Source organism: Rhincodon typus, chromosome 34 (genome assembly GCF_021869965.1).
Source record: "Rhincodon typus isolate 14 chromosome 34, sRhiTyp1.1, whole genome shotgun sequence".
NCBI lineage: Eukaryota > Metazoa > Chordata > Chondrichthyes > Orectolobiformes > Rhincodontidae > Rhincodon > Rhincodon typus.
The window spans coordinates 786,734-811,997 of NC_063365.1; the positions used below are offsets into that span (position 1 = coordinate 786,734).

At 43.2% G+C, this 25,264-nt stretch overlaps 1 protein-coding gene across 1 annotated transcript in view; it reads right to left on the reverse strand.

Moving 5' to 3' along the window:
- LOC109925641 (protein FAM149B1-like) overlaps positions 1-25,264 on the reverse strand; it is an 82,326-nt gene that overhangs the window by 12,545 nt on the left and 44,517 nt on the right. Inside the window, exons 7-8 of the mRNA XM_048616169.1 lie at positions 22,935-23,055; positions 3,679-3,804 (exon numbers count right to left, since the gene is read on the reverse strand). Coding sequence (XP_048472126.1) covers positions 3,679-3,804; positions 22,935-23,055 — 247 coding nt within the window. The remainder of the gene's footprint in view (positions 1-3,678; positions 3,805-22,934; positions 23,056-25,264) is intronic.

Below are 25,264 nucleotides of genomic sequence, written 5' to 3' on the forward strand. Positions count from 1 at the left end.
TACAGTGCTCTGAGGGTTGAGTTTTACAGGACTTTGAGTTAATGTTAGTGAATATTTGTGAATCAGAATGGTGCATGACTTGAAGGGAAACCTAAAGGTGGCATGGCCCATCCTTGTCCTTGTAGATAGTAGCGGTACTGTGGGTATATAGTGGAATAGCAGTAGTGCAAGAGGCCCAGGCTAATACACTGGGGACATGGGTTCAAATCCCATCACAGCAGTTGGTAAATTTCACTAATACATTCGCAATATAAATCTAGTTTCAAAGATTGGGCCAAGACAACTATTATAAAAAGTAAAAACATATCTGGGTCACCACTGTCTTTTCTGGGAAGAAATCTGCCATCCTTACCTGGTCTGATTTTAATGTTATTCCAGACTCTCACTAATGTGGTTGACTTGTAACCATCCTCTGAAATGGTCCAGCAAGTTACTGAGTTTAAGTTCAATTAAGAATGGGCAACAAATAGTTGCCTTGCCAGTGACACCTACATCCCATATAAGAATAAAGAAAATAAAATTTGGTAAGTTGCTATATATTCATTTCATGAATGGCACACACTACTGCCACTGCACACAAATGAAGGACAGACTGAATGTTTAAAATGATGAATGGAATGCCAATCCAGTCGAATGCTTTGTACTGGATGGAGTCAAGCTTCTTGAATTTTGTTGAAGTTACGATAGTTGAACAATGATTAATGACACAAAACTAGGTTGGAATGTCAGTTGTAGGCAGATGCAAGTTGACATCAAGTGAATATAACAAAGAACTGCAGATGCTGAAAATCTGAAACGAAAACAGAACAGTTCTGAAGAGGAGTCACTGGAATCGAACTGTTAACTTCGCTTGCTCTCCACAGATGCTGCCAGGCATCAAATGGATTTGGACAGGCTAGGTAATGGACAACATCATGGCAGATGGAACATAATATGGACATGGGGACAGTGTGGGAAAATAGTGAAGAGGTAGATAATCAGTCATGGAGGAAAGGTCATTGATAAAGCGCTGAAGACAACTGGGCCCAGGTCAGGTCCAGGTTCAAGTCCCACCTGCTCCAGCGATATGTAATAATATCTCCAAACAGGTTGATTAAAAAATATCTACCATGTGGAACTCCTGCAGCACTGACCTGGACTGAGACGAATTATCAAACCAATTATCAAACTATCTTCCTTTGTATTAATTATTACTCCAAACAGTGGAGTATTCACCTTTATCCCCATTAAATTTGGTTTACTAAGGCTCCTTGGTGGTGCAGTGTCAAATGTTGCCCTGATTTCAATGGCAGTGATTCCTTCCCTGAAGGCATTGTGGGTCTACCTACAACACATTGGCCTGCAGTGGTTCAAGAAGGCAGGTCACCAACATCTTCTCAAAGGCAACTACGGACAGACAATAACTGCAGGCCAGTCAGCGATGCCCATGTCCGATGAATGAATTTAAAAAAAATCATACTCATATTGTATCCAGCAATACTTTTTTTTAAACTCATGAAACTTTTTGTTACAAAGGTCAGTTCAGCTGTCCGTACTACTTCCTTCTCTTCTTTCACATCGGGCATACCTTTCTCTAAGGTTCTTTCTGTTTCCTATGAATTTGTATCATTCTGTAATTTCGCTCTGAAATCACTTATGCCTTGAACTCATCTTGATGATGAGACTCACATCTTGTTCTTCACACTTGACCCTCATTAAACTCCTGACTAATTAACTTTCCCTCATGCCTCCCATGTTGGTCGATATTGTCAACAGCTCTCTGTCTTCTGGGCATGAGATCATCACCACCTGCAGGTTCCCTCCAAGCCACACACCATCCTAATGTGGAAATATATTGCCATTCCTTCAGTGTCACTGGGTCAAAACTCTGGAACTCCCCTCCAAACATCATTGTGGATGTCCCACAGCATATGGACTGCAGTGATTCAAGAAGGATGCTCACCACCACTTTCTCCAGGGTAATTAGAAATGGGAAGAAAATGCTGACACGTCCAATGTATATCTAATAAAAGAATTAAAAATGAGCAGTTTTGATATTTAAAATTGACCAGTCTCAAGAGCTTTTCGGGAATGAGATTCCCAGATTTATACAAGAACAAAAATCTGAAAAGAAAAAACCCGAAAGTGCTGGAAATTCACAGCAGGTCAGGCAGCATCTGTGGAGACAAAAACAAATCATATTTCTAGCAGAATGCCTTTTGCCAGAACAGATTCCAGCATCTGTAAGTTCTTGTTTTAGATTAAAGTTATAATGAAAAGGTGGGAGGCAGGAAAGATCAAATGTCAAAAAATAAGATGGTGCAAAGCAAAAGAAAATGGTAATGGACAAGGAAAGAAACACAAGATAAATCAGGAGGAGGTATATATGCTAAATTGTTGGACTAATTCAGACTCAATATAAACTGGCCTGTTCTCTTGTTACTTCAAGAAAGTATTGTTCTAGGAAATTGTCCCAATTACACACAAGAAATCTGCTGTCTTTGAAATTCAAACTGTATCCCTTCTCCCAATTTATCTGAAAATTAAATTCTCCCATTATAACAACACTGTTTTTGGAAGAAGTTTTTGATTTCTACATTTATTCATTCCATTACTTCATCAATGCTGTCAGAGTCTGTAAACTCCCAGGAAGACTCAAGATATTTTTCCATTCCTCAATACTGCCAAGAGCATTTCTACTGTCCTCTCAGGCTTCCTGGTATCCTCCACCCTACATTGGGTTCTGCATCAATATTACTACTCCTATTTTTCCAATTTCTGTCTTTTCTAAGAACCTTATTTACTGAAACATTTATCTTCCAGTCACACCGTTTGTAGCCAAATCTCAGTAATAGCCACTGTGTTATACCTTGTACTCTTGTAATTTTCTTATTTTATCCCTAATGCTACATGTATTAGTGTAGTGAACTGTTATTAAACAACAGACCCTACCTCGCGGTTTTGCCAGAGTCTGTTTTTCTTGCATATTTTAACTAATTACTTTACAGCTTTCCATCATGTTTGCTGTATTTTGACCATATTCTGTTAATTCCATAAATATCTTCCTGTACATGAAATATATGTTTCAGCTTTAGCACAATATCTTATTGTGAATCTGATTCCCCTTTGTCATCTTTTATCAGCTGTTTATACTTATTATTTCAGTCAGAGCCTCCTCCATCTTGATTGTTTTCAGGTCTCACTTGTAGCACCACTTATGTTTTGAGTCATTTCCTTGGTCCCAGCCTAGTTCAGGTGTAGCCCATTCTTCCTGTCCTGTTGGTGCCTTCCTTGCATTAAACAGAGCATATTTGCCACACTTATCCTTAAGCTGCATCTTTACTTTGTTGACCTATTGTCCTTATGTCAATTTGCATGTTGTTCAGTTAATAATTCAGAGACTACTATCCATGATATTCTGCTTTTTAGTTACCTCTCATCTTCTGCTCTTCAGAAGGGCCTCCTCCTTATTCTTCCCCATGTTACTGGCCCTATCATGAACCACAGCAACTGCATCTTCCCAAGCCCAATCTTCAACTAAGCCTACCACTTGCTCTCCTTGAGTGAGTAAGGACAACTCCAGCTGACACAGCGTTTGATTAGTATACACAGGGACCAAGGATCCAGTGAGATATTTCTGGTTTGTGGCATTCCAGCTGTTGAGACATTGGCAAAGCCAAAACATATGTTCCTCCTTACCCGGAAGGTGTGCGAGGTTTTGGGCCTGGTAAAGTATTCATGCCCCAGAAAGCTGCTTCTTGGAGGCAGATGGATTGTCTCATCTATTACTGCACTGTGAGCCCGGTTTGAATACATTCGCATTTTCTACAAGGGGGTTTGGGGTGGGGGTGGGGGTGATGGTGGTGCGGAAGGAAAACAAAGTCAAAGTCAGTTAGTTAGTGATTATTAACCTTTCTGTTTCTATGACTCAGTTTACTGAAATACAACATTTTGCTTTTGCTTTTTTACTATCCAGCCTTCACAGATTTGTATTTCAAATACTTCAGTTTCTCACCCTGCCCACCTGAAGATTTTTGATGGGTTGAGTTTTCAAAGTCAGTAGGTGTTCTCTGGTATTTTTATGTATGTTGTGACAGTGTAGATTAATGTTATTGTAAGGAAATCACACCACTCACACAAAATACTTATGTCCAGAATTAACAGAAGTCATTGGACAGTAATTAAAATGGCAACTCTAACTGATACCTTTTATTTCCCGAGCCAAGAATAATATGTTTATTGTAGTGACCCAATTGTGGCCTGGATAACACAGGATACAACAAGGATCAAACCCAGATGTATATGAGCTGCTTAGCTCAGCACTACACTAAGCAGGCCTGACACTGGCTAGACCAGTCTTATTATTGAGTGGACATTTGCTGAATCAGCAGCACTAAAGTAAAATGCTGCAGATGCTGGATATCTAAAATGAGAAGAAAAATGCTGGAAATATTTAAGAAGTCTGGCAGCATCTGTGGACAGAGAAACTGAGTGAACATTTATGATGTGATCAACCTGAAATGTTTTTATGTCGACAGATGCCTGACCTGCAGAATATTACCAACAATTAGAACAGAATCCCTACAGTGTGGAAACAGGCCATTCAGCCCAACAGGTCCACACCCACTCTCCGAAGTGTATTCCACCCAGACTCACACACCACTACCTCCCCCAACCCTGTAGCCCTGCACTTCCCATGACCAATCCATCTAATCTACACATCCTTGGACACTATGGGCAATTCAGCATGGTCAATTCACCTAACCTGTACGTCTTTGGATTGTGGAAGGAAACCCATGCAGACAAACCACGCAGACACAGGGAGAATGTGCAAACTCCACACAAACAGTTGCTCGAGGTTGGATTTGAACCTGGGTCCCTGGCGCTGTGAGGCAACAGTGCTAGCTATTGAGTCGCCGTGCTGCCCTAAAAATTCTGTTTTAATTACTGGATGGACAAGTCCTGTTAAGGCATTAATACTTGATTAAATGTTTTTGGGATGCTTTGAAGTTGTCAGTGATATTTTAAAGGAACTGGAGGGTAGGCCATTCAGTCCCTTGAATCTGCTCTGCCATTCAATTAGTTCATGTTTGATTAGTACTCAGCTCCATTTACCTTAAGACTTGCCCTTCACAAATTCGTGCAGAATCTCTTTGATCCACTCACTGAAGTAGTCAGTGAATCAGACCATGAAGATACGTTCCAATAAAACTCCTGATTATCTTTAGGTTAATTGCTCCCTTATTTATAAAACAAAAAGAGTACAAGGAGTTTGTTTTGCAATTCCCCAATCCACTGCCACAATTCCTGAACCCAAGGAATTCTGAAAAATTATGTACCTGTAATTTTCCCTCATGTATTCTACTATATTGGGTGGAAGCAATCAAATCTTGAAGATTTGTGAATGTTCAGATCACATTATTTTTCTTCTAGTTTAATATTGTCTCTTGCCTTTCTCGCTGACCATAATTGTTTAACTGCAGAACTGCAATGTGTACTGGCTTTGTATCATATCAAATACAATGGTGAATATTATCACAGCTTTTCTGAAGATTTGCCCATCAACATTTCAAAAGAAAAAAATCATGCATAGCCCAATTAATTCAAGTCTTTGAAGAATTAACAGAAAAATTAGACAAGGGTAATGCAGTCAGTGTTAAATGGATGGAATGACACCTTAGTTTATCTGTTTCTGAAGCCTTCAATTATGCCTTCATTACCTGTACATTTGACTTTTTCTGGTTGGTTTCCAATATACTAGCCTTAGTGAACTTGAGGCCATCCAAATTTCTGCTGCATGTGTCTAACTCATATCCACTACCCCTGTGATTGTTGACCAACATTGTCTCCCACTTTAGAAAGAAGTCAATTTTAAAATTCTCATCCTTATTTTCAAATCCCTCCTGTAATCTTTTTCAGCAGCCACCAAGACACCTGTGCTTCTCTAGTATTACCTGTTAAAGATGTGCGCTTTTAAACCTTCACCTATGAAGGCCCCAAGCTGCATTCCCCTACAAAATCTTTCACTCCTCTTCTTTCTTTGCAGTCACTCCTGAAAACTCATTTTCACTAAACTTTTGGTCATCTACATGACATTTACCAAGTAGGCACTACAAGGTCAGGAGACACCTGGGTTTTGAATGCAAATTCCGCTGCAAGTCACAGACCGTTCTGATCTGGAAATATATCACTGTTCCTTTGCTGTCTCTGATCAAAATTCCAGAACCGCACTCCAAACAGCATTGTGGTTTAACCACAGCACATGGATTACAACAGTCAAGAAGGCAGCTCACCACCTTCTCCAGGGCAGTTAAGGATGGGAAACAAATGATGGCCATGCCAGCCATGCTAACATCCCATTAAAGAATAAAGAAAATCTCCTTATGTGGCTCATGGTCAAATTTTAACAAAGAACATACAACAGTACAGCACAGTACAGGCCCTTCGGCCCACGATGTTGTGCCGAACTTTTACCCTAATCCTAAGGTCTATCTAACCTCCACCCCCACCTTATACTATCATCCATATGCCTATCTAACAGCCGCTTAAATGCCCCTAACGAGGCCGACTCCAATACCCTCTCCGGCAATGCATTCCACGCCCCTACCACTCTCTGAGTAAAGAACCTACCTCTGACGTCTCCCCTATATCTACCTCCACTTACTTTAAAACTATGTCCCCTCGTAATAGCTACCTCCACCCTAGGAAAAAGCCTCTGGCTATCTCCTCTAACTATACCTCTGATAATTTTGTACACCTCTGCCAAGTCACCTCTCATCCTTCGTCGTTCTAAAGAGTAAAGCCCTAGCTCTCTCAACCTTTCCTCGTAAGACCTTTCTCCATTCCAGGCAACATCCTGGTAAATCTCCTCTGCACCTTTTCCAATGCCTCCACATCTTTCCTGTAATGAGGCAACCAGAACTGGACACAATACTCCAGATGGGGCCGAACCAGGCTTTTGTATAGCTGGAGCATAACTTCACAGCTCTTGAACTCGATCCCTCTATTAACGAAAGCTAACACACCATACGCCTTCTTAACAACTCTATCCACCTGGGTGGCAGCTTTCAGGGAACTGTGAACCCCAAGATCCCGCTGCTCCTCCACACTGCCAAGAATCTTTCCGTTAACCTTGTATTCTGCTTTCAAGTTTGTCCTTCCAAAATGAATCACCTCACACTTTTCAGGGTTAAACTCCATTTGCCACTTCTCAGCCCAGCTCTGCATCCTATCAATGTCCCTTTGTAACCCAGAACAGCCCTCCGCACTGTCCACAACGGGACCCACCTTCGTATCGTCTGCGAACTTGCTAATCCACCCTTCCACTCCTTCATCCAAAGCATTTACGAAAAGCACAAATAGAAGAGGACCCAGGACAGATCCTTGTGGTACACCACTCGTAACTGAGCACCATGTTGAATATTTTCCGTCCACTACCACCCTTTGTCTTCTAAGGGTCAGCCAATTCTGAATCCACTCTGCCACATTTCCTCCTATCCCATGCCTCCTTACCTTCTGCATGAGCCTACCATGGGGAACCTTATTAAATGCCTTACTTAAATCCACGTATACCACGTCCACTGCTCCACCTTCATCCACGTGTTTGGTCACCTCTTCAAAGAATTCAATAAGGTTTGTGAGGCATGATCTACCGTCACAAATCCATGCTGACTATCACGAATCAAGCTGTACCTTTCCAAGTGATCATAAATCCGATCTCCCAGAGCCCTTTCCAATAATTTTCCCACCTCTGATGTAAGACTAACTGGCCTGTAATTTCCGGGTTTATCCCTATTCCTTTTTTTGAACAAGGGAATGACGTTTGCCTCTCTCCAATCTTCCGGCACTATACCCGTGGACAGTGAGGACGAAAAGATCATCGCCAAAGGCCCTGCGATCTCTTCCCTCGCTTCCCATAGAATCCTTGGATAAATCCCATCAGGCCTGGGGGACTTATCTATCTTCAACTTCCTCAAAATTCCTAGCACATCTTCCTTACTAACATCAACCTCCTCTCGCCTACCAGTCTGTTTCACACTGTCCTCCTCTACAACTAGGTCCCTCTCAGTTGTGAATACCGAAGAAAAGTATTCATTAAGGACCTCTCCTATCTCTTCAAGCTCCGTGCACAAATTCCCTTTACAATCCTTCATCGGCCCTACCCGTTCTCTGGTCATTCTCTTATTCCTCACGTATGTGTAAAAAGCCTTGGAGTTTTCCTTGATCCTATCTGCCAAGGTTTTCTCATGCCCCCTTATAGCTCTCCTAAGCTCTTTCTTCAGCTCCTTCCTGGATAACTTGTATCCCTCTAGAGCCTTTTCCGTTCCTTGTTTCCTAAACCTTACATAAGCATCCTTCTTCCTCCTAACCAGTCGTTCGACCTCTCTTGAGAACCAAGGCTCCCTCACTTGACTGCATCTTCCCTGCCTGGTAGGGACAAACATATTGAGCACACGCAGTATGCATTCCTTAGACAATCTCCACATTTCAATAGTGCTCTTCCCTGACAGCATCTGTTCCCAATTTATGTTACCCAGTTCTTGCCTAACTGAATCGTAATTACCCGTCCCCCAGTTATACACCTTACCATGCTGTATGTACCTATTCCTTTCCATGACTTGTTGTAAAAGTAACAGAGTTGTGATCGCTACCGCCAAAATGCTCTCCTACCAACAGGTCGAACACTTGGCCCGGTTCATTGCCAAGCACCAAATCCAAAGTGGCCTCTCCTCGTGTTGGTCTATCTACATACTGTGTCAGGAATCCTTCCTGAACACACTGGACAAAATCCGCTTCATCTAAACTATTACAACTAAAAAGTTTCCAATCAATATTTGGAAAGTTGAAGTCACCCGTGAATACAACCCTGTGACTTCTGCACCTTTCCAGTATCTGCCTCCCAATCCGCTCCTCTACTTCTCTGCAACTATTAAGGGGTCTGTAAAAAAGCCCCAACAAAGTGACTGCTCCTTTCTTGTTCCTGACCTCAACCCAAACTGACTCTGCAGACATATCATTCTCGAACTGCCTTTCAGTAACTGCTATACTAGCCCTGACTAGCAATGCCACTCCCCTGCCTCTTTTTCCACTCTCCCTATTTCTTTTAAAGCATCTAAATCCCGGAACTTCCAACAACCATTCCTCTCCCTGAGTTACCCAAGTTTCTGTAATGGCCACAACGTCGTAGTTCCAAGTACCAACCCATGCTGTCAGTTCATCCGCCTTATTTCTGATACTTCTAGCATTGAAGTATACACATCTCAAACCATCTCTGTGTCCACAATTACGCTCCATCGACCACATTTCTTTATTAACAACCTCACTCCCTGTTGTGTCCGTTGGAAGGCTGAATACCCCATCCACTGAATTATAAATCCGGTTCCCCACCCCCTGCCAATCTAGTTTAAACCATCCCGTATAGCTCAAGCAAGCCTCCCTCCCGGGATATTTGTGCCCTTCCGGTTCAGGTGCAACCCGTCCTTACTGTACAGGTCGCACCTTCCCCAGAATGTGCTCCAATTATCCACATAATGGAAGCCCTCCCTCCTACACCAGCCCTGTAGCCATGTGTTTAGCTGCACTCTCTCCCTATTTCTTACCTCGTTATCATGTGGCACTGGTATTAATCCAGAGAGAACTACCCGGTTTGTCCTGGTCTTCAGCTTCCAACCTAACTCCCTGTACTTGTTTTTCACATTCTCAGTCCTTTTTCTACCTATGTGATTGGTACCGATGTGTACCATGACTGCTGGTTGCTCACCCTCCCCCTTAAGGATCTTGAAGACACGATCCGAGACATTACGGACCCTGGCACCCGGGAGGCAACATACCATCCGTTCATCTCATTCGCGTCCACAGAACCGCCTGTCTGTGCCTCTTACTATCGAATCCTCCACTACAAATGCTCTCCTATTCTACCCCCTTTCCTTCTGTGTCACAGGGCCAGGCTCAGTGCCAGAGGCCTGTCCGCTATGGCCTTCCCCTGGTAGGTTGACCCCCAACAGTATCCAAAACGGTATACTTATTATTGAGGGGAACCGCCACAGGGGATCCCTGCACTGTCTCCCTATCCCCTTTCCCCTTCCTGACAGTCACCCAGCTATCTTCTTCCTGTACCTTGGGTGTGACCACCTCCCTATAACTCCTCTCTATCACCGCCTCAGCCTCCCAAATCATCCAGAGTTCATCCAGCTCCAGCTCCAGTTTCCTAACACGGTTTTTTGAGGAGCTGGAGTTGGGTGCAGTTCTCACAGGTGAAGTCAGAGGGGACACCAGCAGTGACCCTTACCTTCCACATCCTGCAAGAGGAGCACGCAACTGCTCTAGCTTCCATTCCCTCTACTCTAGATTTCCGGAAGAATTAAAAAGAAAAGCCTTACCTTACCGACCCTCCACACAGTCTTTTTTTTTTGGTTAGAGGTGGAGGATGGGTGGGAGACACTACACATGTAGTGTTTCGGGTTGAGCTAATGCCCGAATATATCAGTTCCTTCCTGGCTCGCGTTCTCTCCACACACCCGCTGCTGAAAACAAGAGGGCCTCTGCTGCACGAGGTAAGTTTTTATACTGGAGGAGAAAACAACCTTACTTCCCGTCTACACTCTGGCTCGCGCTGCTGCTGCGGAAAACAAGAGGGCTAACGATTGTTTTTGTTTGGTCACAATTTCAAGGTGAGAGGGGAAAAATTTAAGGGAGATATTCGTGGAAAGTTCTTTACGCAGAGGGTGGTGGGTGCCTGGAACACGTTGCCAGCGGAGGTGGTAGAGGCGGGCACGATAACGTCATTTAAGATGTATCTAGACAGATACATGAATGGGCAGGGAGCAGAGGAATACAGATCCTTGGAAAATAGGAGACAGGTTTAGATAGAGGATCTGGATCGGCGCAGGCTTGGAGGGCCAAAGGGCCTGTTACTGTGCTGTAATTTTCTTTGTTCTTTGTAACACATGTGAAGTGCCTGGGAGCATTTTACAATACTAACATTGTTTTATAAATGGATGGCAAAGTAGCTACAAAACAAAGAACATAGGGTATTGATAAAGGTGATTAAACAAAATAATGCAAGGTAGGAAAGGCATTTCAAAAGGACTGAGGCATTTGTTCACCATATAAGAAAATTATTTGGACTCATGAATTGGAAACATAATATCAATATTTACGAACAGCACCAAGTTAGGGGATTAGTCAATCCAGGGGAAGAGTGACAAAATGCAAAACATAATAAACTTGCAGAATTCATTTCAATGTACATTAATATCAGACAATGTATTTTTGTAATGGAATAAGGATGCCACCTAGTGTCACTGGATCAAGAAGGAAAGCAGAACCTGAACGGGGTAGACGTGTATTAAGGGATACAAATTACACATCATTCAAAGTAACAAAGTGGTTAATAAATCTACAGATTTGGAAATCAAGTTCTGATCAAAAAACCAAAAGAACTGCAGATAATGGAAATCAAATACAAAAACAGAAATTGCTGGAAAAACTCAGCAGGTCTAGCAGTATCTGTGGAGAGAAAGCAGAGTTAACTCCATCAGAACTGGTAGCTAGGTAAAGGTTGTTATTTGTGCAAATGATGGGGTGGGGGAAGGGGCAGGAGTAAACAATAGGCGAAGATAGAGCCCAAACAGAGAGAAAGACAGTTGGAGAGATAAATGACTGGGTAAAGTTCAGCCTGGGAGAATGATTAGCTGCTAATGGGTTATGCATGGTAGAAGCCCATCTGGTGATGAGGCGCGGTGTATGGGGTGGGAGGACGACATGGGGGAATGTGCTCAAGTCCTTAAATTGTTTAGTCCAGAAGACTGCAGAGTTCCCCAGCAGAAAATGAGATACTGTTCTTCCAGCTTGCGCTGAGCTGAGCTGGAGCACTACAGCAAGCCTGAGACACCTAGTGGCTAGGAAACACGGTGGTGTGTTGAACCAGCAGGCAACTGGAAGCTCAAGGTCATTTCTGCAGTCAGAACATAAATGTTCTGCAAAGTGGTCACCCTAGTCTGCACTTTGTTTCCCCAGTGTAGAGGACACCACATTGTGAGTAGCAAATACAGTAGACTAGATTGTGGGATGTGCAGGTAAAGCGCTGCTTCACCTCCAAGATGTGTTTGGGGCCTTGGATGGTGAGGAAGTAAACAGGTAAGTGTTACATCTTCTGCGATTGCAGGGAAAGGTGCCGTGGGACTCTGGGGACGTTTTGGGAGTTAAGGAGGAGTGGTCCAGGGTGTCCAGGAGGGAATGATCCCTGCAGGAGCCTGAAAAGGGAGGGGAGGGGATTATGTACGTAGTGCTGGCAACATCCCACTGGAGATGGCAGAAATGGTGGCTAATGATCCTATGGACGTGGATCTAGTAGGATGGTAGGTAAGGACAAGGGGAACGCTATTGTTGTTGTGGAAGGGAAGAGAGGGGCTGAGGCCCGAATTGCAGGTGATGGCTCAGACCTGGCTGAGTGCCCTGTCAATCATGGTGCTGGAGAATCTTTGTTTGAGGAAGAAAATGGGTATTTTAGAGTCTCCATTGTTGAAGTTGGAATCATCAGAACAGATGCCATGGAAATGAATGAATTGGGAGAATGAAATAGAGTCTTTGAGGAAGTACAGTAAATTTAACTGTGGGAATCAGTGGGTTTGTAGTGGATATTGGTGGCCAGCCTATCCCCAGAAATGGAAACAGATGTCGAGGAAGGGGAGAGATGGACCAGATGAAGGTGAGCATGGGATGGAAATTGGAAGCGAAATAGACAAACTTATCCAATTCGGGATGAGAATACTGATGGTGCCTTCGAAATGCCAGAGAAAAAGAGTTGTAGGTAGGGGTCAGACTAGAACAAGGAATGTTCCATGTACCCCACAGAGACTGACATAGCTGGGGCACATGCAGGTAACCATGGCCACACCTTTGATCTGAAGTAAGTGAGAAGAGTTAAAAGAGTTGTTCAGAGCGAGGACGAGGTCAGCCAGGTAGAGGACAGTGGTGGTGGATAGTGACAGTTCAAGCCTTTTTTCCAGTAAAAAGCAGAGAGCCCTGAGACCATCCTGATAGGGGACAGACATGTAAAGGGATTGCATGTCCATGGTAAATGGGAGGTGGCTAGAGCCCGTGAACTGGAAAATTCTGGAACTGACGTAAAGCGTCAGAGGAATCGTGAATGTAAGTAGGAAGGGACTGGACAGGGGAAGGGAAAAAAAGAAATTGAAAGAACTGCAGACGCTGTGAATCAGAAACAAAAACGGAAGTTTCTGGAAAAGCTCAGCAGGTCTGGCAGCATCTGCAGAGAGAAATTGGAGTTAACGTTTCGGGTCCTGTTCTGAGGAAGGGCCACTGGACCCAAAACATTAACTTTGATTTCTCTCCACAGATGCTGCCAGAGCTGCTGAGCTTTTCCAGCAACTTTTGTTTTTGTTTGAGAAAAGAATAGAGTCAAGGTAGGAAGAGATGAGTTCTGTGGGGCAGGAGCAGGCAGAAAATGTGGGGCAGGAGCAGGCAGAAAATATGGGTCTGCCCATTCTGTTTGTGGATTTTGGGAAGGAGACTGTGCAGGAGCTGGTAGACTTGGAGCTTGGAGGCCGTAATGAAATGAGGTTAGTGATCGTGGACAAAATAGCCTGGTATCCCATGGTGGGGTCATGGATCAGTCGGGAGATTGGTGGAGGTAAATGAGAATCTCGGCAATGTAGAGGTCAGTATGCCAGACAACAACAGCACCACCCTTGTTGGCAGGCTTAATTACAAACTCAGGGTCGGATCTGAGTGCAGTCAGTTCAGAGGGAGATAGCTAAGAATGGGTAAGTGGGGGGCACAGGAATTGGGGCAATCAATGTCATGTCAACAGTTCTTGATGAACAGGTTCAGTGCAGATAAAAGTGAGAGGGAGGGGTCCAGGTGGAGGGAGAGTATTGGAGGTGGGTGAAGGGGTCTGTGAGACGGGGAGAGGACTCTTGTCCAAAAAAATGGGCACAGAGGCGAAGGCAAGGGAAGAGGAGTTCAACGCCATGTCTTGCCTGAGATTGAATTTGTGGGGGGGGGGGGGGGGTGTGGTCGCAGTGGGATAAAACTGAGACCTTTGCTGAGTACAAAATGTTCAGCATCAGACAGTGGAATGTCAGAAAGGACAGTAAATACACAACGGGAGGTGGGGTTTGGAGAGGGTATGGTGTCATAGAAACATAGAAGATAGGAGCAGCAGGAAGCCATTCGGCCCTTCAAGCCCACTCCGCCATTCTTGACGATCATGGCTGATTGTCCAACTCAATAGCCTAATTCTGCTTTCTCCCCATGACCTTTGATTCCATTCGCCCCAAGTGCTATATCTAGTTGCCTCTTGAACACATTTAATGTTCTGGCATCAACTACTTCCTGTGGTAATGAATTCCACAGGCTCACCACTCACTGAGTGAAGCAATGTCTCCTCATCTCCATCCTAAATGGTCTACCCCGAATCCTCATACTATGACCTCTTGTTCTGGACATACTCACCATCAGAAACATCCTCTCTGCGTCTACCCTGTCCAGTCCTGTTAGAATTTTATAAGTCTCTATGAGATCCCCCTTCATTCATCTGAACTCCAGTGAAAACAAACCCAACCTAGTCAATCTGTCCTCATATGTCAGACCTGCCACCCCCAGAATCAGTCTGGTAAACCTTTGCTGGACTCCCACAGGAGCAAGAGCATCCTTCCTCAGTAAAGGATATCAAAACTGCATGCAATATTCCAGGTGTGGTCTCACCAAGGCCCTGTATAACTGCAACAACACATCACTGCTCCTGTACTCAAAACCTCTTGCAATAAAGGCCAACATACCATTTGCCTTTTCTACTGCCTGGTACACCTGCATGCTTACCTTAAATGACTGGTGCAAAAGAACACCCAGCTTCCGCTGTACACTCCCCTCTCCCAATTTACAGCCATTAAGGTTGTAATCTGCCTTCTTGTTTCTTCTACTGAAGTGAATAACATAGAACATTACAGCGCAGTACAGGCCCTTCGGCCCTCGATGTTGCGCCGACCTGTGAAACCAATCTGAAGCCCATCTAACCTAAACTATTCCATTATCATCCATATGTTTATCCAATGACCATTTAAATGCCCTTAAAGTTGGCGAGTCTACTACTTTTGCAGGCAGGGCATTCCACGCCCTTACTACTCTCTGAGTAAAGAACCTACCTCTGACATCTGTCCTATATCTATCACCCCTCAATTTAAAGCTATGTCCCCTCGTGCTAGCCATCACCATCCGAGAAAAAAGGCTCCCACTGTCCACCCTATCTAATCCTCTGATCATCTTGTATGTCTCTATCAAGTCACCTCTTAACCTTCTTCTCTCTAATGAAAACAGCCTCAAGACCCTCGGCCTTTCCTCATAAGACCTTCCCTCCATACCAGGCAACATCCTGGCAAATCTCCTCTGCACCCTTTCCAATGCTTCCACATCCTTCCTATAATGCGGTGACCAGAACTGTACGCAATACTCCAAGTGCGGCCGCACCAGAGTTTTGTACAGCTGCAACATGACCTCATGGCTCCGAAACTCAATCCCTCTACCAATAAAAGCTAACATACTGTATGCCTTCTTAACAACGCTATCAACCTGGGTGGCAACTTTCAGTGATCTATGCACATGGACACCGAGATCTTTCTGCTCATCCACACTACCAAGAATCTTACCATTAGCCCAGTACTCTGTATTCCTGTTACTCCTTCCAAAGTGAATCACCTCACACATTTCCGCATTAAACTCCATTTGCCACCTCTCAGCCCAGCTCTGCAGCTTATCTATGTCCCTCTGTAACCTGCAACATCCTTCCGCACTATCCACAACTCCACCAACACCTCACATTTATCCAAATTGTACTACATCTGCCATTGATTTGCCCACTCACCCAACCTGTCCAGATCATGCTGAAGTATCTCTGCATCCTCATCACAGTTCACCACCCACCCACCACCCCCCCACCCAACTTGGCATCATCTGCCAACTTGAAGATGTTACATTTTGTTCCCTCATCCCAATCATAAATATATATTGTGAATAGCTGGAGTCCCAGCACCAATCCCTGTGGCACCCCACTAGTTATTGCCTGCCAATTTGAAAAGGACCCATTAATTCCTACTCTTTGTTTCCTCTCTGCCAACCAGTTTCCTACCATTTTAATGAACTTCCCCCAATCCCATGTGCTTTAATGTTGCACATTAATCTCTTATGTGGGACTTTGTCAAATGCTTTCTGAAAGTCCAAATATACTACAATCAACTCTTGTCAACTCTACTAGTTACATCTTCATAGAATTCCAACAGATTTGTCAAGCATGATTTCCCCTTCATAAATCCATGCTGACTCTGTCTGATCCTGCCACTACTTTCTAAATGCTCCGCTATAAAATCGTTGATAATGGATGTGAGAATTTTCTCTACTACCGATGTTAGGCTCACCGGTCTATAAGTCCCTGTTTTCTCTCTACATCCCTTTTTGAATATTGGAGTGACATTAGCCACCTTCCAATCTGCAGGAACTGTTCCAGAGTCTATAGAATCCTGGAAGATGACCACCAATGCATCCACTATCTCCAGAGCTACTTCCTTAAGTACTCTGATGTAGATTATCAGGTCCTAGGGATTTATTGGCCTTCAATCCCAACAATTTTCCCAGCACAATTTCTCTACTAATATTGATCTCCCTCATATCTTCCCTCTCACTATATCTTGCATCCTCCAACAATTCTGGTATCTGATTTGTGTCCTCTGTTGTGAAGACAGAACCAAGGTATGTATTCAGTTCCTCAGCCATTTCTTCACTCTCTATTATACATTCTCTCATTTCTGTCTGTAGGGGATCAACATTTATCTTTACTACTCTCTTGATCTTTATGTACCTATAGAAACTCTTAGTGTCAGTCTTTATGTTCCCTGCAAGCTTACTTTTGTATTCTATTTTCCCCCTCTTAATCAATCCCTTGGTCCTTCTTTGCTGAATTCTAAACTGCTCCCAATCCTCAGATTTATTATTTTTCTTGGCCAATCTCTATGCTTCTTCCTTCGATCGAATACTATCTCTTATTTCCTTTGTAAGCCATGGTTGGCCCTCTTAACCGTTTTGCTTTTGCAATAGACAGAAGATAAACAGTTGCTGCAGTTCCCCCATGCGTTCCTTGAATGTTAGCCATTGCCTTTCCACTGTCATCCCTTTAAGTAACACTCCCCGAGGCCAACTCATGCCTCATAACCTCGTGGTTTCCTTTATTAAGGTTCAGCACCCTAGTCTCTGAATCAACAATATCTCTCTCCATCTTGATAAAAAATTCTATCATGTTACGGTCGCTCTTCCGCAAGGGGTCTCGCATAGCTAAATTGGCAATGATTCCCTTCTCATTTCACACCACCCAGACTAAGATGGCCTATTCTCTAGTACCTCCACATATTGGTCAAGAAAACCATCCATATACACTCCAGGAATTCCTCCTCTATGGCATTGTGGCTAATTTGATTTAAAAGTCAGAGGGAGGAGGAGGGTAGGAGGGGCGTGGGTATCTCTGAGTTGTTGCACCTTGTGTCCCTTAGTGCCTGAAAGGCAAAGAAGAAGTTTCTTGTTAGAATATCAAATGAGCTGGATGGTGAAACGGAAAAGTGGGGTGCAAAGCAGCTCTGAACAAGTGTGAGGTGATGATGATAGAGAGAGAGGTCAAGTTTCTGAAGAGTAATCACTGGACTTGAAACGTTAACTCTGCTTTCTCTCCACAGATGCTGCCAGACCTACTGAGTTTTTCTAGCAATTTCTGTACTTTTTTCTGAATAAAGTACTGATATTTATTTCTAAATTAAATGCATTCTAAAACAAATATGTTGTAGAGAACATTCACTGGATATCACATTTGAGGTGTTGTACATTATTCTTGTCTTTACATCACAAAAAGCTGGTCAAAGCTCTGGAAAAAGGACAGAACACATGTACCAGGATGATGCTGGATCTGAGAAGGCAGAACTATGAAGAAAGACCAAACACATTGAACAACTGGATCTTCAAGTCCGAAAATAGGCTTTAAACAAAAAATCAGAATGGTCATGACAGTTTCAGTGAAATTTTCTGCACTGCTGCTTTCAACCTTTGAGCAGCTTTGGGACTTCCTGCTCTGTAAGGGACTCTTGAACCAGGAGGGGCTTGCTGCACTGTCAGCGACTTCCACACGGTCAGGAATGTTACTTTTTGCACTAGCAGGGACATGCTGCACTGTCAGAGACTTCCTGCTTATCAGGGATGGGACTTCTTACACTATCATGGACCTGCTGCACAATGGGAGACTTCCTGCACTGTCAGAGACTTGCTGTACTGTCAGGAACTTCTTGCACTATAACCAATCTAATTGAAGATCCAATTGAGGTAAAATTAAAGCATGAAAGATTCAACACACATTATGCTAAATGATTTGTCGGTGTTGCTGAGGAAGAAACATTAGCCATGCTATGGCGGGATGTTGGGTGTGGGGAGGAAATCGCCAAGTTCTTGACAAATTGCTCATTTGTATCTTTATTTAGTTTACCCATCAGCTGATGACCCCCTTGGTACTGCACTGGAGTGACAACCTGAATTATAGCGAGGGTGAGAAAGGAAAGTGAATTTGAGACCACAACCTTTCAGCTATGATCTTATTGAATGGTTGAGCAGACTTCAAGGGCTGAATGAACTATTCTTGATCCTAAATTCTGTGCTACTACAATCTCAAGCTCTAGAATAGGGATTTAAAGATCTCAGTTAGTGATTGCGGACAGAATTTTTAACTGCATTGTGCATTATACCTAAATCTATACTGTCGATAGCTATTGTCAAATCAAAAGTAATTTCCGTAATAGACCTGAGATGCTGGAAATACTGGACAACATAGCATCTGCTGAGAAAGAAACCAAGTCTACCACAGGCCAGTAATCTTTCAGCGTGACTGGAAAAATATTACAGATGCAACAATTTTAAACAAATATAGAGAACAGGAAAGGAGAGAGGTGTGGAGGAAGGCCTATGAAAGATAGGAGTGATTAGTAAAAGGAAGTGGTAGTGGACAAGTAAAAAGCATAAGATGGTGAAAACCCAACTTCTATCCAATGCAATAGGATATGGGCCAAATATGTTCGTGTTAGATTGTGGCAGGAAAAACAGTAAATGTCAAAGCAATATCATAGTTGCGAGCTCACTGGAGTAATAATCCAGAACCCCAGATTAATGTTCTGGTTGAAATCCCAACATGGCACACAGTGAAATTTGAACTCAATACTGTAATAGAATTTTTAAAAAAATATTGCCGGAACTGGAAAGTTTGATCTAACGGGAGAGGCTGAATAGGCTGGGACTATTTTCCCTGGAGGATCGGAGACTGAGGGTTGATCTTATAGAGCTTTATAAAATCATGAGGGGCATGGATAGGGTGAATAGCCAAGGTCTTTTTCCCAGGGTGGGGAAGTCCAGAACTTGAAGGCATAGGTTTAAGGTGAGAGAGGAAAGTCTAAACAAGGACCTGAGGGCTAACTTTTTCACATAGAGGGTGGTGCATGTATGGAACGAGCTGCCAGATGAAGTGGTGGAGGTGGGTACAATTACAACGTTTAAAAGGCATCTGGATGGGTATATGAATAAGAAGGGTTTAGAGGGATATGGGGCAAATGCTGGCAAGTAGAACTAAGTCAGATTGGGATGTCTGGCCAGCACAGACAAGTTCGACGAAAGGGTCTGGTTCCCTACTCTCTGACGCTAAAAGCATAGCCTGATGGCAACCAGATAACCACTGTTAATTGTCGTAAAAACATATCTGGTTCGTTGATGTCTTTCAGGGAAGGAAATCTGCCATTGTTACCCAGTCTAGCCTACATGTGACTCTACATCCATGGCAATGTGGTTGATTCTCAACTGCCGTCTGGGTAATTAGGGGTGGACAATAAATACTAGCTGAGCTAGTGATGCTCCCAGCCCATGTATGAATAAAAACAGGCAGTTTCATGCACAGTCAAGATATATTCCCTTGAAAGGGAAAGGTAGGGCTCACTGCTTGACCAAAGATGAAAAAAAAAAGATAAAGAAGAAGAAAAGTGCTCTTAGGACAGATGCCAGGCAGAAAAAAAATAATCGAGCATAGGATGGATATAGAATTATAGCAGGCCATTCGGCCCATCAAGACTACACCAACCCTCCGAAGATCATCCCACCCAGACCCAGACCCAAACCCACAACCTTGTGTTCGCCGTGGCTAATCCACCTAGCCTGCACATCCCTGGACATTATGGGCAATTTAGCATTGTCAATCCATCTAACCTGCACATCTTTGGACTGTGGGAGGAAACCCACGCAGACACGGGGAGAACGCGCAAACCCCACACAGACAGTTGCCCGAGGGTGGAATCAAACTCGGGTCCCTGGCGCTGTGAGGCAGGAGTGCTAAGCACTGAGCCACCATGTGCAGAGGGGTGGTTACAAATAAAATATGAGGCAAAGAGTGTATAAAATAGACTGGCAGCTAAAATAAAAGGGAATTCCAAAGACTTTTTTTAGGCTTATAAATAGCAAAGGAGTGGTAAAAGGAGGAGTGTAGCTGATTATTGCCCAAAAAGGGCAGTTACATATGGAGGAAGAGGGCATAGCTGAGGTATTAAAGTAAATTTGCTGGAGAGAGGTGCTATCCAGGCCTTGGTGACGAGGAGGAAAGTTGGTTACTGGAAAGGTTTTATTACTGTTCATAAGAAGGTATTGGATAGAATGTCTGCACAAAGGTTGATAAGATATCAGGGCCAGATAAGACATATTTAGAATATTGAGGAAATAATTGAAATAATGGAGGTGCTAGCCAAAATTTTCAGTCTTCCTTAGATTCAGGTGTTATGCCAGGGGACTTGGGAGCTGCAAATATTAGTCTTGTTCAAAAGTGGATATATAGAGAAACCCAGCAACTACAGGCTGGGACTTTGGTGATGCGGAAACTGCTAGAAACAATATTTTGGGCAAAATTAATAGGTACGTGGAGAAATGCAGATTAACTCAGGAATCCGAAAAGTGTTAAGTTGCTGGAGGTTTGTTTGAAGAGGGACCGAAGAGGATCAATGAGGACAGCGCTGTTGGTCTGGTGTACATGGACTTCATAAAATATTTGCTATAGTAGCATACAACAGACCTCTGAGCAATTGTTATAGCTCATTGAATAAAGGGGCATTTGCAACCTTGAAATGAAATTCGCTGAATTAAAAGAAAGAGACTGTAATGGTTAATGGCTGTTTCTTGAGCTGGAGGAAGGTTTGTTGCAAGATGCCCAGAATTCATTTCGATACCCTTGCTTTTCCTGATATATATTAATATTTAAACCTTGGTGTACAGGGCACAGTTTCAAAATATGTTAATGACGTGAAAGTTGGAAGACTTGCTAATTTTGAGAAGGGTGCTGCAGAACTCCAAAAGGCCATACACAGGTTGGTGAAATGGAGGAAAAGTGGCAGATGTGGAAAAATATGAGGTGATACATTTTGGCAGGATGAACATGGCGAGACAATACAAGCTAAAGGGTACGATGCTGAAGGGGATGCAGAAGCAGAGGGACCTGGCTGAATTTGTGCATGAGTCATTAAAGGTGGCAGAACAAGTTGAAAGCATAGTTAATAAAAAATCCTAGGCTTTAATAATAAGGGCACAGAGTACAAGAGCAAGGAGTTTATGTTGAACTAAAGTTGATACCAGATCTGCTTCAGATGGAATATGATAAATCCTCACTCAGTGGTGCAGTTGATTTCCAGAACTTGTGGTTGATTTCCTAAAAATCACTAGTTTCAGTGGATCACAGGTTTCCACAAGAATCAATATTAAATTTAGAGTTAGGTTCCATTGGACGTTTTTTTCCCCCAGAATAAATCAATATGCAAGTTGAAATAACATATCACGTATGTATAGCACTGTGTATTCCTAACTGAAATAATGTGCATAATAAATTAAATCATTAAATATAAAAAAAATACAACACAAAATGTGAAGTCTCTGGTCTTACCAGACATGAGACTGTTCTCTCATTAGAAGCTCACAATGCCTCAAGCAAGGACAGAATTTGAAAAGGACAGTCCTTTGCGGTAATACTCCTCGTATAATAAGGCTCCATCTAATGACTAAACTTAGTGCGGGAAATCCACAGATTCCTTGCACTGACCAACCTCTGCCACTAGATACAGCCTTTTGTTAGAAATTCGGAACCACAGTCAAAGAAGGGGATAGCTTCAAGGGCAAAGGGAGTCAAGGCAAGGGAGGGTAGGAAGCAAAGGCAGGTGGGGTTGGGCAAGCTAGGAGTCAAGACTAGGGCTAGGACAGATGAAGACAATGTCAAAGAGAAACAAAGCTGGAGGAGGTAACTCCAGGAATTAATAAGAATGGAGACAATGATATTAAACCAAGTCTGCAAAACAATGCAAGGAAACAGGCCTTAAAAATAAAACAAAATTACACTAAGCAGGGTGACATAAAGCAAGGGCTTATGTCATTTTCTGAACACCATGCTTTAAATAAGATACAAAGACATCAGACAGTGTAGAAAGAATTGTTCCTGTGATGAGGAATTTCAGTAATGAAGAGAGATTGGTGAAGGTAGGAATGCCTTCCTTGGAGAATTTATGTTTGAGAGCAGATTTGATTGAGGCATTCAAAATCATGAAAGATAGAAAAAAATAAACTTTAGAAAATATAGCAAGTAAGGAATATTTTAGAATTCCAAATCTGCTTAATGTTGCTTAACATTTTAAATCAGGAATGCAAAAAAATAGGAGTGAGCATAAATTTTAAATTATGAATAAGTGTGTGTGTCACAGTTTCAGATCAACAAAAAGAAGCATGACCGTTAGAGCTTATCAATAAGAAAACACTTAGTTGCAGGTTTGAATCGTGAACATTATTATACATAACGTGGCAATAACAGAAGCAGGTTCCAGCTGGGCAAGTTTATCAGGTACCTGTGGTCTGGCAGTTAACTTTCCAGCTGAATGATCGATATCAACGCTACCGATAGGTGGAAGCAGAGCATTGTGTCTGAGAGGCAGAGTTGGGGCAGAGAGGCGATCACTTGCTGTTTGTCTATAAGCAAAAAGAAACAAAAAAAAACATTGTGAGGTTTCATAAGACCATAAGATGTAGGAGCAGAAGTAGGCAACTCAGCCCATCAAGTTGCCCTGAGAGTCCTCAACACTGACTCCAAACCCTAGGAAGTTTCATGGCATCAGTCAAACATGTGCAAGGTAACCTCTTGCTGATTACTACATACTGTCCTCCCTTGGATGATGAATCGGTATTTTGCCATGTTGAACACCATGTGGAGGAAGCATTGAGGATGCAAATGGTGCAGAATGTACAATGGGAGTGGGGGGGCTTCAAGGACCATCACCAAGAGTAGCTCAGCAGCAAACTACTGATTTGATTTGATTTGATTTATTATTGTCACATGTTCCAACAGACAGTGAAAAGTATTGTGTTGCATGCTAACCAGACAAATCATACCATACATAAGTACATCCAGGTAATAGAACAGAATGCAGAATACAGTGTTACAGCTACAAAAAAAAGCGCAGAGAAAGATCAACTCTAATGAGGTCTGTTCGTAAGTCTGATAACAGTGGGGAAGAAGCTGTTCTTGAATCTGTTGGTATGTGTTTTCAGACTTTTGTATCTTCTGCCTGATGGAAGAGGGTGAAAGCGAGTATAACCAAGGTGGGAGGGGGTCCTTGATTATAAACGAAGAACAATACAGCACAGGAACAGGCCCTTCGGACCTCCAAGCCTGCCCTTCCATACAAAAACTCTCTTCACTTACGGGATCTGTATTCATCTGTTCCCTTGCTATTCATGTATTTGCCCAGGTGTTTCTTGAATGCTGCTATTGTGTCTGCTTCCACCACCTCCTCTGGCAGCACATTCTAGGCACTCACCACCCTTTGTGTGAAAAACATGCCTCGCACATCTCTTTTAAACTTCTCCCCTGCACCTTGAACCTGTGTCCCCGAGTAATTGACGCCTCCGCCCTGAGAAAAAGGCTTATACTTTCCACCCTATCCATGCCAGAACTGTAGGCAATATTCCAGGTGTGGCCTAACTAAAGTTCATATCATAGAGTCCCTACAGTGAGGAAACAGGCCATTCGGCCCAACAAGTCCACACCACCTCTCCAAAGAGCATCCCATCCAGACCCATTCCCCTATCCCTGCATTTCCCATGTCTAACTCACCTAACCTAAACATCCCTGGACACTATGGGTAATTTAGCATGGCCAATCGACCTATCCTGCACATCTTTGGACTGTGGGAAGAAAGAAACTGGAACACCCAGAGGAAACCAACACAGACACGAGGAGAATGTGCAAACTCCACACAGACAGTTGCCCAAGGGTGGAATCGAACCTGGGTCCCTGGCGCTGTGAGGCAGCAGTGCTAACCACGGAGCCACTGTTCTATAAAGTTACAGCATAACCAGTCTATCCTTATACTCAATGCCCCTTCCAATGAAGGCAAGCATGCCAGTGGCCTTTTTTTAACTACCTTATCCACCTGCGCTGCTCCCTTCAATGATCTGTGGACCTGCACACCTAGATCTCGCTGCATATCACTACTCCTAAAGGTTCTTCTGTTCATTGTATAATTTCCACCTGTACTTGACCTTACAAAATGCATCACCTCACATTTGTTCAGATTAAACGCCATCTGTCATTTTTCTGCCCATGCCTCCAACTGATCTATATCCTGCTGTATCCACTGACAATCCTCCTCATTATCCACAACTCCACCAATCTTTGTATCATCTGCAAACTTACTAATTAGACCAGCTACATTTTCCTCCAAATCATTTATGTTGACCATGAACAGCAGAGGTCCCAGCACTGATCCCTGTGGAACACACTAGTCACAGCCCTCCATTCCGAAAAGCATCCTTCTACTGCCACCCTCTAATTCCTATGACTAAGCCAGTTCTACGACCATCTTGCCAGCTCACCCTTGATACCATGCGACTTCACCTTTTGTACCAGTCTGCCATGAGGGACCTTGTCAAAGGCTTTACTGAAGTCCATGTAGACAACATCAACTGCTTTTCTCTCAATCATCTTTGTCACCTCCTCAGAAAACTCGATCAAGTTAGTGAGGCACGACTTCCCCCAAACAAAACCATGTTGTCTATTACTAATAAGTTCATTTGCTTCTAAATGCGTATAGATCTTGTCTCTGAAAATTCTTTCCAATAATTTCCCTACCACTGATGGGAGACTCGCAGGCCTGTAATTTCCTAGATTATCCCTGCT